The 15385-nt window shown below is 40.3% G+C and overlaps 1 protein-coding gene across 3 annotated transcripts in view; it reads right to left on the bottom strand.

The window, feature by feature from the left end:
* Positions 1 to 12848: 12848 nt before the first annotated feature.
* ETV4 (ETS variant transcription factor 4) overlaps positions 12849 to 15385 on the bottom strand; it is a 41990-nt gene continuing 39453 nt past the window's right edge. The window contains exon 13 of one of the 3 annotated variants that reach the window (XM_061589690.1): positions 12849 to 14458. In XM_061589690.1, coding sequence (XP_061445674.1) covers positions 14246 to 14458 — 213 coding nt within the window. In that variant the 3' untranslated portion in view covers positions 12849 to 14245. The remainder of the gene's footprint in view (positions 14459 to 15385) is intronic. The other 2 variants (XM_061589689.1, XM_061589691.1) reach the window with 2 other exon arrangements.

Raw genomic sequence — 15385 nt, 5'->3', positions numbered from 1 at the left:
TAAAATTGGATATAATTTGTCTACAAGAAACTCATATTCAGAAGAAAGATTCCAAATATTTGATTTGTAAAAATTTGGGTGAAGAATTTATTTCAGCTGGACCAAAAAAAAAAAATGGAGTTGTTCTCTATATTAACCCATAATTGCTTCCTAAATTGGTATTATTGGACGATAGTGGTAGATTTGTGGGGGTTGAAATTACTTTACAAGGTACAAACATTTTGATAGTGGGTATTTATGCCCCCAATGAAGATAAAACAAGGTTTTATACAGGACTTATGGAAAAATTGTCAGAGTTTTCATATGAGCATTGGTGTGTCATGGGTGACTGGAATGGGGTAATCTCACCAAAAATTGATAGGCTTTCTGAAAAAAATATCAAAGAGACACAAGGTAAATTACCGAAGATTTGTTTTGAACTCATGGAACATTTAGAATTGGTGGATACCTGGAGATATATAAATGATAATGCAAAGGAATTTACTTATTTTTCAGAAAGACATAAAACATTTTCGAGGATTGATATGATTTGGATGTCAAAAATTTTAGCGAAGGATATTTTTAAAATGGATATATTACCAAAAACTTTTTCGGACCACAATCCTGTGATATTAACTTTAAAAAAAAAAAATCTTGGATTTAGATGGAGACTAAATGAATCTTTATTACAGAATGATAAAGTAGTACAAGAATGTAAGAAGAAATTAAAGGAGTTCTTTGAATATAATTTATATAAAGGAACAAGTGAAAATATTGTTTGGGATACTAGTAAGGCATTTATGAGGGGATACTTTATTAAATGTAATTCTGAATTAAAAAAAAAGAAACAACAGAAAATGCAATTAATTTTGGAAGAAATAAAACAAAAAGAGGAAGAATTGAAAAAGAATCCAGCTAAAGTTTCTATTGTAAATCAAATTAAAATGTTACAGAAGCAAGTATCAATGTTGACAGTTAGAGAAATTGAAAGGAAATTAAATTTTGCTAAACAAAGGACTTTTGAATTTGCAAATAAACCTGGGAAATGGTTAGCATATAAATTAAGAAAAGAACGTCAAAAAAATATTATTTTAAAGATACAAGAAGGAGATGAGACGCTGACAGATAATGTAAAAATCAAAAAGATTTTTCATCAATATTACTCAACATTGTATAAGTGTCAAGAAATTCCATCTGAAAAAATAGAAGAGTATTTATCTAAACAGAATTTGCCGAAAATTACAGATTTTCAGAGACAAGTTATTAATGGCCCTATTACGTCAAGAGAGATATCTGAAGCTATAAATAAAATTAAATTAGGAAAGGCGCCAGGACCAGATGGGCTATCTGCAATGTATTATAAATGTTTGGAGGAAGAACTCTTGCTACCCTTACAGTCTACAATGAATTCTATTTTGCAAGAGGGAAAGATACCGGATAGTTGGAAAAATGCTAATATAACATTAATACCTAAAGAGGACCAAGATTTAACTAAAACAAAAAATTATCGGCCAATATCTCTACTGAATAATGACTATAAAATTTTTACAATGATTTTGGCTGAAAGATTGAAAATAATATTGCAACAATTTATTCAGGAAGATCAATCAGGGTTTTTACCTAAAAGACAATTACGTGACAACGTCAGGAATGTTTTGAATGTGTTGGAATATTTAGAACAACGAAATGATAAACAAGCAGCTTTGATTTTTTTAGATGCTGAAAAAGCATTTGATAATTTGAATTGGAAATTTATGTTCCAGGTTTTGGAGCAAATGGATTTTGGAGACAACTTTATAAAATGGATCAGATCGATTTATACATCACAGAAGGCCCAGATAATTGTTAATGGAGACTTAACGGATTCATGTGAAATACAAAAGGGTACAAGACAGGGATGTCCATTATCTCCCCTTTTATTTATTCTGGTTTTAGAAGTGCTGCTTAGAGATATAAGGCAAGATAAAAGGATTTCGGGATTAAAAATAAAAAAAGAAGAATATAAATTGAGAGCATTTGCTGATGATTTGATAATTGTACTAGAAAACCCTTTGGAAGGAATTCATATATTGATGGACAAATTAAAAGAATTTGGACCGTTAGCAGGATTTAAGATCAACAATCAAAAAACAAAGATGTTGGTGAAAAATTTAACTTTAAGGGAACAGAAAGAGTTAATGGACAAGACAGATTTTACAATAGAAAAAAAGTTGAAATATTTAGGCATCATCATGACAAATAAAAACTCAAAGCTGTTTCATAATAATTACAAAAAATTATGGACAGAGATTAAGAAAGACTTGCTAAGATGGGATAAACTACAACTGTCATTAATGGGTAGAATATCTGTGATAAAAATGAATGTATTACCGAGAATGATGTTTTTGTTTCAAACAATACCTGTAATATCCTCTGATTTACCTTTTAAACAATGGCAAAAAGATATTTCTAAATTTGTATGGCAAGGAAAAAAACCAAGAGTTAAATTTAAATTACTTCAAGACGCTAAAGAAAGAGGAGGACTGGGATTACCAAATTTGAGACTTTATTTTGCTGCCTGCTGTTTAGTCTGGATAAAGGAATGGATCTTATTGAGGAATAAAAGACTATTGGATTTGGAGGGCCACAATCTGAAGTGGGGATGGCATGGATATCTATGGTATGACAAAGTAAAAGTAAACGTAGACTTTAACAATCATTTTATAAGACGTTCTCTGTTGAAAATATGGAATAGATACAAACCAAGGTTTTATTCGAAAATACCATTATGTGTCTCAAGTCAAGAAGCGTTTTATAGAAGAGAAATGTCTGGAAAAGAGAAATGGTTAACTTATCAAGAACTATTAGAAAATGTACATGGAGAATACACAATGAAAGAGAGAGAACAATTGATAAAGGAAGGATATAGTTTTCATTGGTTTGCCTATTTACAATTGTTAGAAAGATATAAAATGGACAAGAAAATGTATGGGTTTGAAATAAGTAAATCTGATTTTGAAATAGGTTTGTATACAAATGATGAAAACATAATTGCAAAAATGTATAAACTTTTATTGAAAATGGATATGGAGGAAGAACAAGTAAAAGAGTGCATGGTAAAGTGGGCAAAAAATTTTGGTCATAACATACAAATGGATCAATGGGAAAATATGTGGAAAAAAGGCTTGAAATTTACATTATGTTATAATCTTAAAGAAAAATTTTATAAAATGATGTACCGTTGGTACATGACTCCAGAAAAGCTGTCAAAAATGTATAGTAATGTCTCTAATGTTTGTTGGAAATGTAAACAACAAGAAGGATCTTTTTATCATATGTGGTGGTCATGTAAAAAGGCGAAATTATTCTGGGCACAGATAGGTAGGAAGATGCAAAAAATTTTAAAGATAAATATTCAGTCAAAACCAGAATTTTTTTTACTGGGTTTTATGGATAAACAAATAGAAAAGAAATATGGAAGAATATTATTATATATGATTACGGCAGCAAGATTATTATATGCACAAAAGTGGAAAATGGAATCAATACCAACAATGGAAGAATGGCTACTGAAATTAATGGACTTAGTAGAAATGGATAAATTGACGTGTTTACTTAGAGAAAAATCGACAGATACATTCCTTAAGGATTGGAAGCCTCTCTTAGACTTTTTGTCGAAAGATCAAAATAAAATGATGATACTGGGATTTGATGATTAATTAAGACAGCTTATGGAGAAAAGGGATTCTGTATGTACATATTAAGGGACAGGTTTGATGTATATTATATACTTATAGCTGATCTGTGACAAATCGGAAGTCAACCATTTTATTTTTATTTTTTGTTGTAGTATTGTTATGTTTTTTCTTACTTTGTTTTGTTTGTTTTTTGGAAAAATTTGAATAAAAACTATATAAAAAAAAGAAAAAAAAGAAATCAAGAGTCCCTTGATCTTCTGTCCTACAACAACCAAATGACCAGAAAGGAGACACCAACTCCACCCCCACTCACACTTCTGTACTAAGGGGACATTTTAATTATTTTATTCCTCATGGTTTTTATTTCCTTTTGCTTTCCTTAGCTTGGCTTAAATAATCTACATTTGTTTGCCATGCAGTTTATTTGCTAAATCAGGCAGTTGCCTTGCATATTATTATTTATTTATTACATTTATACTCCGCCTTTCTTTTCATGATAGAAACCCAAGACACCTTACATATGGTTCCCAAGCAGTCTCCCATCCAGGCACTGACCAGACCTGCTGGCCTCATGTGCCTTCAGACCATAGCGGGAATAGTCATTTGACACGCACATATGCACACACATGCGCGTGCACACACAATGGAATGTGTTAGACATATAGAGAATAATTTTATAAATGATTAAATTTTTAGTAACCCGTTTCCAGCCAAAATCCATTTTTTATACTAAAATAAAAAACCGGAAACTTCAGAAGCTAAGCCTAAGCAAACCAATTCAGACAGGATCATTTACTGCTCTTCAAGTTCTGAGCAATAAAAGTTTAACAGAAAAACAGTCTGGAATACCAGTTTCAAAAGTCATCCAAATCAATGAAATTAAGTCACCACATGGCATGAGAAGGAAGTAATGCAGTGAACCACAAAATCTCCATATAATCCACATTTGCTGCCAAACAAATATATGGACCTAGTCTGGGGTATTCAGATCTTGTTATCATAATCTTCTAAATCTTCAATGAGGATTTTCTCTGGATTAGGGTTGCCAGGTAAGAAGCATCCCAAACCTGAGATTTCAGGGGTGGGCCCTAGTGATGTCATGGGGATGGGCTGTAGTGATGTCATAGAGATGGACCCAAGTGATGTCACAGGGGCAGGCCCTAGTGATGTCATTAAGCATGATATCTTAAGCATCAACAATAGTTGCTTGGAGCATACAATTCAAATAAAAACATTTCTCTGATTGGAAATTAAGACAGAAATCTTAGCTAAAAGATACCGCCTGGGTAGGGAACATTTAATTTAGCCTACTTGCTTCTAGCAAGAAGGGTTTAAGTGCCCTCAGGCCAGCCCAGTCACCAGAAGGCCACTGTAGGAAGAAAGCCTAGTGTTGTGGAGATGTTAGATGGGAGCACTCAGGAATAAAGATGGATGCCCCTGAAGAGCTGCAATTCTACTAAGCCCCATAGAACTCAATAGGACTTACTTCTGAGTAGATATGGTTGGAGTGTGCTGTTGGTAAAGCTTGACTAGGGATCCTCTGCAAAGATTGGGAACAATAAATTGAAGCCACACTTCCCAGTATGTGAATTCTCTTTTACCACTGTCGGGCAAGAAACAAACCATCATGCAACCAACAAGATGCATCATCAGTGGGTTTAAGGGGGTTGAGCTGAGCGCATGGAACCACTGTTGTTGCTTCTATGGCTGTAAGGGAGTGAGGTTAAAGATAAATGAAATGCAAACAGAAAAAGAAAAAGAAAAACAAAAGACAGTGATGGTTTCCTAAATGCAATACCATACCAACCACAACAAAATTCCTGTGAGTAAGGCAGAAAACTCAGCATCACACAACCAGTCAGGATTCCTAACCGAAAACCACAACTAAAAAAATCCTGGCAGCCAGTCAGCCAAGGTCACAGAAGTCCCCATGCAGCACAATCTGACCCAGGGGCTGCAGTTACTGTAGAATGCTGTGGCACAATTGCTGACAAGAGTGATACCCTATCAGCACATAATACCTCTGCACTGGTTGCCGATTTCTACCAGGCCAAGTTCAAGGTGTGCTTTCCATGTTATGGGTGCCACATAGTACTTGTTCTGCTCTTGTAAGAAATGAATCTTTTAGTGTGGCATCACCTATGCTTTGGAACTCCTTGCCTATTGACATTAGGCAGACACCTTCATTGAACTCTTTTCAGCACCCGCTAAAAACATTCTTGTTTAGGCAAGCCTACCCAGGCATGTAGAAGCTATTGTGTCTTTTATCTGTTTTTAGCTCATTGTTGGTTTTATTATTTTGAATGTTTTTAAATACCTCTTTAACTGTTTTTGCCAATAATTTTATTGTTTTAATTCCTTCTATAAACCACTTTGAGACTTTTTACAATAAAGCGGTATATAAATGTTGTAAATAAACACACACACACACACAAGATGTAAAAATAAATAAATGTTGGAGTCACTGTGGCCCTTGGGTCTCTTTCCACATTTCAGAACAAAGGAATCTACCTTATACCGACTCAGGCCATTTGGTAACATCTAGCTCAGTCCTGATAACATGGACTAGCATTGGCTCTCCAGGATTACAGGCAATAGTCTTTTCCAGAAATTGAACTTTGGACCTTTGCATGCAAAGCATATGACCTGCCACTGAGCTACAGCCCTTTCCCTGCTTAAAAAAGTATCTTTTAAATTTGTTCTTTTCAATTCACTAATGAATGCACAGCATACCTAGGGCAGATCCACATCATTCATTTAAAGCACATTAAACACACATTTGAAGCACATGAATCCCACTACAGAATCATGGGAACTGAAGTTTGTTAAAGGTAGTGGGAACAATAACTATGAGGGGGAAACTATACTTCCCAGGATTCTTTAGTAGGGGAAATCATGCACTTTAAAGGCGAATTGGATGTGCTTTAAATGCATTGTGTGAATCTACTTAATGAATATTGCCTGCATGTAAATCATTTTAATTAATTTTTTAAAATGGAAATGAGCTATAAAGTTTACTGGGTGACCATGGGCTACTCACCATCTCTCAGCCTAATTTGCCCCTCAGGATGGAACCATGACCACCCCAAGGAAGGGCACACTTAAAGTGTAGAGGAAGTAATAATGTACAAATACAGTGTGAAATCAAATACTTATTGGGACATAGCATGAAGATATATTTATATAAGCATGACTGTCAAAGTTGTTTCTTATTTACACAACCCATAAAGATATTTATAGTGCAATCCTATGACTGTTTACTCAGAAGCAAATCCCAATGCATTCAATGGGACTTACTCAAACAGGGAAGTGTGCACAGAACTGCAGCCTCAAGTGATAAGGAACACTCACCCAACCCAAAATTCAGAATCATGCCACTTCAAGCTGTTTTGCAACTGTTTATACTTGTTATGGCTATTGGATTTTAAAGGGATTTATTCCTTGTTATGAGAGCCAGTGTGGTGTAATGGTTAAGGTGTTGGACTGCGACCTGGGAGACCAGGGTTCGAATCCCCACACAGCCATGAAGCTCACTGGGTGACCTTGGGCCAGTCACTGCCTCTCAGCCTCAGAGGGAGGCAATGGTAAACCCCCTCTGAATACCACTTACCATGAAAACCCTATTCATGGGGTCACCATAAGTCGGGATTGACTTGAAGGCAGTACATCATCATCATTCCTTGTTATGAGCTGCCCTGGTTTCCAATCAGGAATCCTACCTCACAGGGTTGTTGGGAAGACTACACACGCTGATGTCTTTCCTTGGTAATTTAATGGATGAGAGTCAATAAACTGAAGCTTAATCCAGACAAGACTGAGGCACTGTTAGTTCCCTAGACCAAATGGATGGGATGTCGTGGTCTATTCTGGAAAGGGGTTACATTCCCTCTGAAGGAGCAGGTACATAGCTTGGGGGTAGTTCTGGATCCATTATTGTTGTCTTGGTGGTATGAAGTGCCTTCCATCTGCTTTGACTGGTGGCCCAGCTATGCCCCTATCTGGACAGAGATAGCCTAACTTTTGTTATCTATGACCTAGTAACCTCTAGGATAGACTACTGCAAGTTGTTATATGCAGGGAAAAAGAATTTCACCTTGTGGTTTTTCCCATTATAGTGTTGCAAGAAAACCTGCACTTGGCTGAATTTTCTCTTCTCTTAAAGATAGAATCATTCTCAGGCCCTGAGCCTGGCAACCCTAAGATACATGAGCACTAGCTGTCCCCACCCTGTACCCTGTACCCCATCCTAAACTATCCCCCCCCAAATAGGCCACCTGCTCGCCTGGCCTGGCTTCCTTCAAGGGGCCCCTTTATTGCTCTTCCTCCTTATGAAGCTCCACAAATTGCCTGAAGCTAGAACAGATGGGGAGGGGGGAGTGAAGGTGAGACAGAGGCCTGTAACAAGAAATACCAGAAATGTTGTCATGGGGGGGGTGTCTGGAGAAGACGTGGAATCACTGTAGAACTGCCAGAACAGAAATGTGGGTGGCCTAATATAATTCACGCTTCCTAATGGCAGAAGTTGCTCTACAAATTCATGTATTACCTTTGCAGCTAATTGAATTGTAGGACTTCCTAACAGCTGGGACAGGAGCAGGAAAGAGGCAGCCAAGATGATCAAGGGCTTGGAGAGAAAGTGGATGAAGGGGGGGAGTTTCTTTCCTCTAATACTAGAACTTTGGGTCATCCAACACCGACGGGGAAGATTCAGCATAGACCACGGAAAGGGCTTCTATCATGTAGCGTGGCGTGAATTTATGGAATTCACAGGCACAGGATGTGACAAGGACACTAGCCTGGGGGGTTGGAAAGGGGATTACACAAATTCATGGAGGCAAGGCAAAGAAGTCTGTCTATGGCTATTAATAATAGCTGTATAGAACCTCCAGGTTGAGGCAGTTTACCACAGAATTCCACCTGCTAGAGGGCAAGCAGTGTGAGTGAGCTATTGCTTATGGGCTTCCTGGAAACATCTGGTTGGCCATTGGACTAAGTGGGCCTTTGCTCTGATTCAGCAAAAGGGCTCTTTTTATGTGTGTGTGTTTTATGCAGACACAGACAGGATGATTACACCCCTGGCCACATGTCTTGTGTAGATATACCCAAACAGAGGGAGAGTCCTACTTGTCTCTCTCTACCTCAGTAGGTGATGGAGGCAGGAATCGGCAAAGCTGCGGAACAACTGGCCTAGCAACCTCCAAGGGGGCCAAAGCTATGTGGGGGACCCTAGGCTCTTGGCCCAGAAGAAATCTTACTCATGTTTTTAACATGATGAAGCATGTCTCTGGAAATACCCACCTAAATACCCACCTAAGCCATCCTAGCCTCCAATCTCTAAGCCTAAGGCTGCATAGCCATCCAAAACAAATAAATATATGAAATAGGAACAAACAAGATATAAAAAAATGAAAAATAAACAAAAACATATGCAAACAAAAATATAAAGATAAAAATAAATGATAAATAACAAAACTGACAAAAAATATAAACAAGCAGAATATAAATAACAAAATAAACATAAATGATAGATCTTCCTCTCCAACACACAGATCCTCTCTGTCTCTCTCCCTCTTCTAACTCCCACATTAGGCACTCAGCAGAAATAGACATCGCAAAGAAGGGTAGGCCACTGTTACCTTTACAACCCACCTGCCTTGACCCCGGGCATTGCTCCTCCTCAGTCTCTTCAGAACTTGGAGGCGTCTGCTATTACGTCTGCCATCCAGCTTGTTGAAACACCTCTCTTCATTTTTATATCTCCTTCTCAGACAAGTCTTTTTTTTTGTATATAATAATGCCAATACAAAAATTCTGAATAAAAAAAGGGAATTTCCTGGTTCTGCAATGAAAGCCATTGGGCTCCTCCACAACAAACATGCACACATCCTGGCAATCAATTCCTATTCAGAAATCGCCTGCTTGCAGGGCACTGCAACCAAACACCCTCAGTTTAGTCTCATTTTATGGCAATTCGAAAGATGTACCCAGTCATGAATTTCATGGCACAGCCAAAGGCTTACTGAGACACATTTATTTTTGACCAGCAATGAGCTGCGAGTCTGGCCACATGTTGATACAGACACACAATGGGAATGGTAGTTTAAAGGCTAAAGCTCTGAAACAGGAATACTATGTAAAGAAGGGTGTGTGTGTGCTTACAGCTTGATTTGACTTGGGATTATTTACTGTGCGAGTGTGCTGAGTGCTGTTGCCAATTTTGATGCGAGGAGACTGAGTGCAGAACAATACTGTGTGGGGACTGTAATATGTACTCTTCACACAAAGAGCACCCATTTTATTTAGAACAAACTGGAACACACATTCGGCGTGAAAAAAGCCCCCCAGAAATCCACTTCCTCAACTACCTCAAGGGTAAGTTTTTTTTGTAAAACCTGGACTGAAACTGCTCTAGTCTCTGGTGAACTGGAACACATAAAACACTGATTGGATTCCTTTAATATTAGACTAGAATCATAGAATCGTAGAGTTGGAAGGGGCCCATAGATCCATTGAATCCAACCCCCTGCTCAATGCAGGAATCCAAGTTAAAGCATACCCGCCAGATGACTGTCCAGCTGCCAGTCACAGCCTTGCTGAGCTTCGGAAAGGCCTCTGCATCAAGTGCCTTCAGACCATGCAAGGTGTTCTTAGCCACATCAGTGGAAAAGGGGCAGGATGAGAAGACATCACGCTTCAGTGGGTAGAAGCAGTTCTGTTGGTGCTAGAGCCACTTGCTTCCATTGTTTCTTGGCATTCTGATAAAAGAATAGCAGCGATTCCATGTATCATGCGGCTGACTGTCAATGAAGAGTTCCTGTTTCAGGCTGAAGTTATGATTCCACAGCAGCCTCATTAAATGCAGATTCCTCATTGGGGAGGCAGGTGCACTCTGTGCACACTCATACGATTTATTTCTGAGGTTCATAATCCTTAATCACGTCTTCCACGGCTCAAGTTAAGCCCATTAGTCAGTGTCACACTTTTATTTATTGCCTGCACATTTTCCTTCTCAGTAAGCCAACTGGCAAGCGCCTTTACCAAAAACCCAAAAGGAAACAGCCCACCAGAAGAGCTGGAGACGCAATTTTAAATTCCTCCTCTGGCGTAGTCACATTGTATGATACTGGGTTAGCTACTCGGGTATATTTTCAATCAAAGGGGTAGCAAACTAGACACGGTTTACAGCAGAAATGAAACAACAGTCCAGTAGCACTTTAAAGGCTAGCCATAATAAGTTTGTTAGGGTGCAATCTGGGAGTTGGATGCAGCGGATCTCTAGCTGACTGGCTGGATCCCGGCTCAGCAGGGCTATGCTGGCTTAAGGCTTTCAGCCAACTGAGCCACAACCTAGCTGGCTCAGTTGTGAGTGGCGCAAGCTGAACCAGCGCAAGGCCCCCAAAAGGGGCGTGTTGGGGGAGGGGCCAAGGTGAGGGGTCTTAGGCCACATCCAACTCATGTTTGGAGTGCTCCTGCAGGTCCCCATCCAGGCAAAAGTTACACCGGGGAAGAGGTCAGTCTACGAAAATAATTGCAATAGAAGTTAATGGAGAAGGCTTACTCCCATGTAGAGGTATTTAGGAGAGCAGGCTTTTACTTCCTGGTCTCTGCACACAGCTCCTGGCTGAGCTGGTGTTCAGCCAACCCAGAGGCTTCTGAATGGCAATTGGATGCAGCAGAACTTTACCCCAGCTTCTCTTGCTCCGGCACAACTTATACCGGCTTCCCCTGAGTTGGATTGCTCCGTTAGCTTTGGAGGGGGCTAGAACTGTTCTTTTTGTTGTTTTGCTAAAATTGCACTAGAACCTACTTTACAGGGTTATTGTGAGGCTAAAAAGATTATAACACATTTTGGCAAACTTATTTTTTTTTACAAAAAGTAGGCCAGGTCAGATAAGAACTGTGTGCACAGCCTATATATAGTATAGGAGCATGGATTGCACCGTTTGTACACCCACCCAGGCAAGCCTCTTCGCAGACAGCCACACACTGGATTTGCTGAAGATCTATATGTAAAGTTCAATGTTTGTAGGCCTGAATATCCTGGTTGTGTCCCAGGTTCTTTTGACTTTGATGTTTAGGTTGGGCTTTTTTTCATGATTCCAAAGCTGCCCTCCTCCCCTAATTCAAAATCAGAGGCAGGTAGGCTAGAGCAACTGTTCCTGTATTAGTGTAAATAGGGTAAGTGCTGGTTGTATAGGAGATACATGGTAAGTAGAATGAAAGAGGAAGGGGGAGTGAATGGGCAGTAGAATGCTGGATGATTGGCTGAATGTTTAAAATGGCTGACAGTATAAAAGGAAGTATGACAGGTAAATGTGGGTGGATGTGAAGTGGATGTGAGGTGGACGTTGGTGGGTTTGAGAGAGTTGTTTGTCAGGAGAGCGTGGAGAAGGAGGGGGGTGGAGTTCGGATTAGTATTAGATAAAACCATATGCTTATGTGCCTTATAAAGAAATCTTGTTAATCTTGTTCTCTGTGTTATTTAATAAATACTTAATTTGGTTTACCAGAGGCCTGATCCTTGGCTGGGGTTTCACAGACCAGAAGGGAGGGTGAGGTAAATAACCAAGGCTGAAGAGTGGCAAATGGTGGCAGCGGGTGAAGGGAAGAATATAACACCACAAGTATTCAGAGCAAACCAGAATTATAAGCAGTCTGAGTAAATCAAAGGGATTGGGACAGCTTAAGCACGCAGTCACAGAGGTAACCTAATTGAGGGAGACTCAGGCAGAGTCTCTAGGAATACTGGTTATAGGACGTGACTGGTGGTGCTGCCTAGCAGGGGGATCTGTTGAGATCTATCCTAGAGTGGAGAGGGAAACCATAAAAAAGGACAGTCCGGACTGGTGGAGTCCCTGGTGGTGCCTAGAGACAGGCAGTAACCACGAGCAGGTAGGAGCCTGACAGGGAGAGCCAGGGAAGGGCGTCACATACACCCACCCAGGCAAGCCTCTTCGCAGACAGCCACACACTGGATTTGCTGAAGATCTATATGTAAAGTTCAATGTTTGTAGGCCTGAATATCCTGGTTGTGTCCCAGGTTCTTTTGACTTTGATGTTTAGGTTGGGCTTTTTTTCATGATTCCAAAGCTGCCCTCCTCCCCTAATTCAAAATCAGAGGCAGGTAGGCTAGAGTAACTGTTTATTTTTATTTTTCCTTATTTGTCAGTATTACATTTAAATCATTCCATCTTTCCTCCAAGTTGTTCAAGGTGGCATTCATGGATCTCCTTTTCCCCATGTTATCCCCACTACACCCCCGTGAGGTAGATTAGGCTAAGTGACAGTGATTGGCCTGTCACACAGTGAGCTCCACGGCTTTTTTAACCCTGGTCTCCCAGGTTCTAGTCCACATAATATTTCTCCACCTTCCACATTCTGAACAAAAGATATAGAAGTGAATAAGCCGGGGAAGGATAACAATGTTTTCCCATAGGTCTGGAAATTTATAGGGTCCCTTGTTAACAGTCCCCTGTGGCACCTTTCAGACTAATCAATTTAGGCTGCAATCCTATACATGCTTACCAGGGAGCAGGCCCCATGGAATTCAGTGGCGTTTATTCCTGAGTACTGTAATGTACCGTTATTGTGGCATGAACCCACACTAGAAATTGTGATGGCAGGAGCCCCTTCTGAACCAAGATAAGACACTTAGGTGTTAAGTATTAATGAAATCGCAGTGTTTAAGTCTTTGCAGTGGAGGAGGATCGGGAGAGAACTAGAACAGGTTGGGGTCACACCACTTTTCTCCCAGCACGGAAGCAACTGTGACATCAGGGACCCTTTATGAACCAAAGTAAAAAAACTTATCAGTTTAGTTAGGTGCTAACTCATTGTAAAACTGCAACGCTTAAGTGTCCACAGTATCTTTGCTGCCAAAGTATTCTTTGTATACTGCCAAAGTTTTCTGTGGCTGTATGGGGGTGTGCTATTGTTTTGTTTTTATAGTGTGATATATTTGGTTTTGTTTTTAACATTGTTGCAAGGTGCTTGGAGATCTTCAGGTAACAAGCGACTAATAAATCTAATAAATAAAAAATAACAATTGGCAAGGGAGGAGGATGGGGAGAAAACCAGAACAGTTTGGCTGCAGCTCCAGTAGGCCCAGTGCCACTGCTTCAAAGAGTCTGTAAACCAAGCAGAGATAGCCATTCAGCCACTGAGAAGCTGTTTTTGCATATGCAGACTCCAAATTAAACTCTCTTGCAACTCCCAGGTTCAATCCGAGTATACTCATTATTAATCACCATTTTTAAAAAGCAATGTACAAAGCACTTTACAATCTTTATTTGACCTGTCCTCACAACATCCCTGTGAGATAGGATGCTACTCCTTGGGAATGGAGGCTGAAAGAAAAGCAGCTTGCCCAAAGTTCACCCAGCGAGTCTATGGGTAAGGTGGAATTTGAATCCAGATCTGAGCCTGGCTCTCTAGAAACTGGACCATGCTGCCCCTCTTCAAAAGGCAGCTCACTGTAGAGTCTGATTCTGCTTTAGGAGAGCCAAGGCAATAATCTACGTTGGTGATTGCATACAAACCTCTTCATATATACAACTTGCCCACATCTGATCAGTCTCTTCTGTCACCAGTTAGTATGTGTAGCCTTTCCCATAAGGCTGCGCCCCCAGATCTTGCAAGTAGGCAACACCCTCGTCCAGGTGGGAAAGAGGCACAGTGTCTTCCTCACTGACATGCCACTCAAACTCTGCCTTCAGGGATGGGCGCTGATTGTCGGGAAAGGCTAGGGAGAACAGCGCTTCAGGCTCACAAACAAACTTGTAGACGTAACGCTCACCAGCCACCTGTAAGAGAGGGAGGGGAGAAAAAACACAAGCGCTACAGCAGGTGGTTCTTGGAAATAACCCCACACAGATGACCCCAGAACCAAGGGTGTGCGTGTTCTATGCAGTAAGCTACATAAGGACAGAAGCTGGTACGGAAAGCAATTTTCTAGTCCTCAAGAGCTGCAAAAGATAGAACTGATGCGTGTGAGCAGTGCCTCATTGAATAGCAAGAGCTGAGCAGGATCACTAGCAGGACCATCCCAACACATTTTGCTGCCTGATGCGGAGCTCAAATGCTGCCCCCACCTTGCTAAGACCAGCTCCAGATTTAAGATCCCCCCAGGGCAAAGTATCCTCTGGTAGGCTTCCTCCTGGCAGCATGCACTGGCTGCAGTCACAGAACTCCAAGCAGTGGTGGGCACCTGGGTCTAGCCCCCTTTTAAATTTTGCCCAATGCTCTCACAGAAACATTACGTTGGGAACACTGTGGGTAGTGAAAATGGTGGCTACATCCAGCGGCTTGATGGTGCCTGAAATGTTGGGTCAGGGAAAAAAATAAGGGGGAGCAACGCAGGCAGTGGCCCCATCAGGGTGCCCTAGCAGCTGCCAAACAATGGCAGGTGCTGACACCAGCCTTGGATAGGGCCAGTGCTTTTTTTAAAAAAAGTCTCACTACACCATTCAGACACCAGTTCCTGGTGGTCTTCATGGTGCTGCCTTGCTTCTGCCTTGATTGCTGGTGGTCAAGAGGCAGGGTTTCAAGGTTCTGCGTAGCTCCTAGCCCATCTTCATGCCTAAACAGAGAACAAACTATTCGAAGTATGGAATCTTATGAAAACAGATTTTTCTTGGCACAAAATGCACAGCCTTGCTGAAAGCCAGACATTGTTTTGTTCCGAATAATTTCCTCATTGGTCTCTCCGAAGTGACAAGACACAAACAAAA

Source organism: Rhineura floridana, chromosome 11 (genome assembly GCF_030035675.1).
Source record: "Rhineura floridana isolate rRhiFlo1 chromosome 11, rRhiFlo1.hap2, whole genome shotgun sequence".
NCBI lineage: Eukaryota > Metazoa > Chordata > Lepidosauria > Squamata > Rhineuridae > Rhineura > Rhineura floridana.
This window is presented reverse-complemented; position numbering and strand designations above follow the sequence as displayed.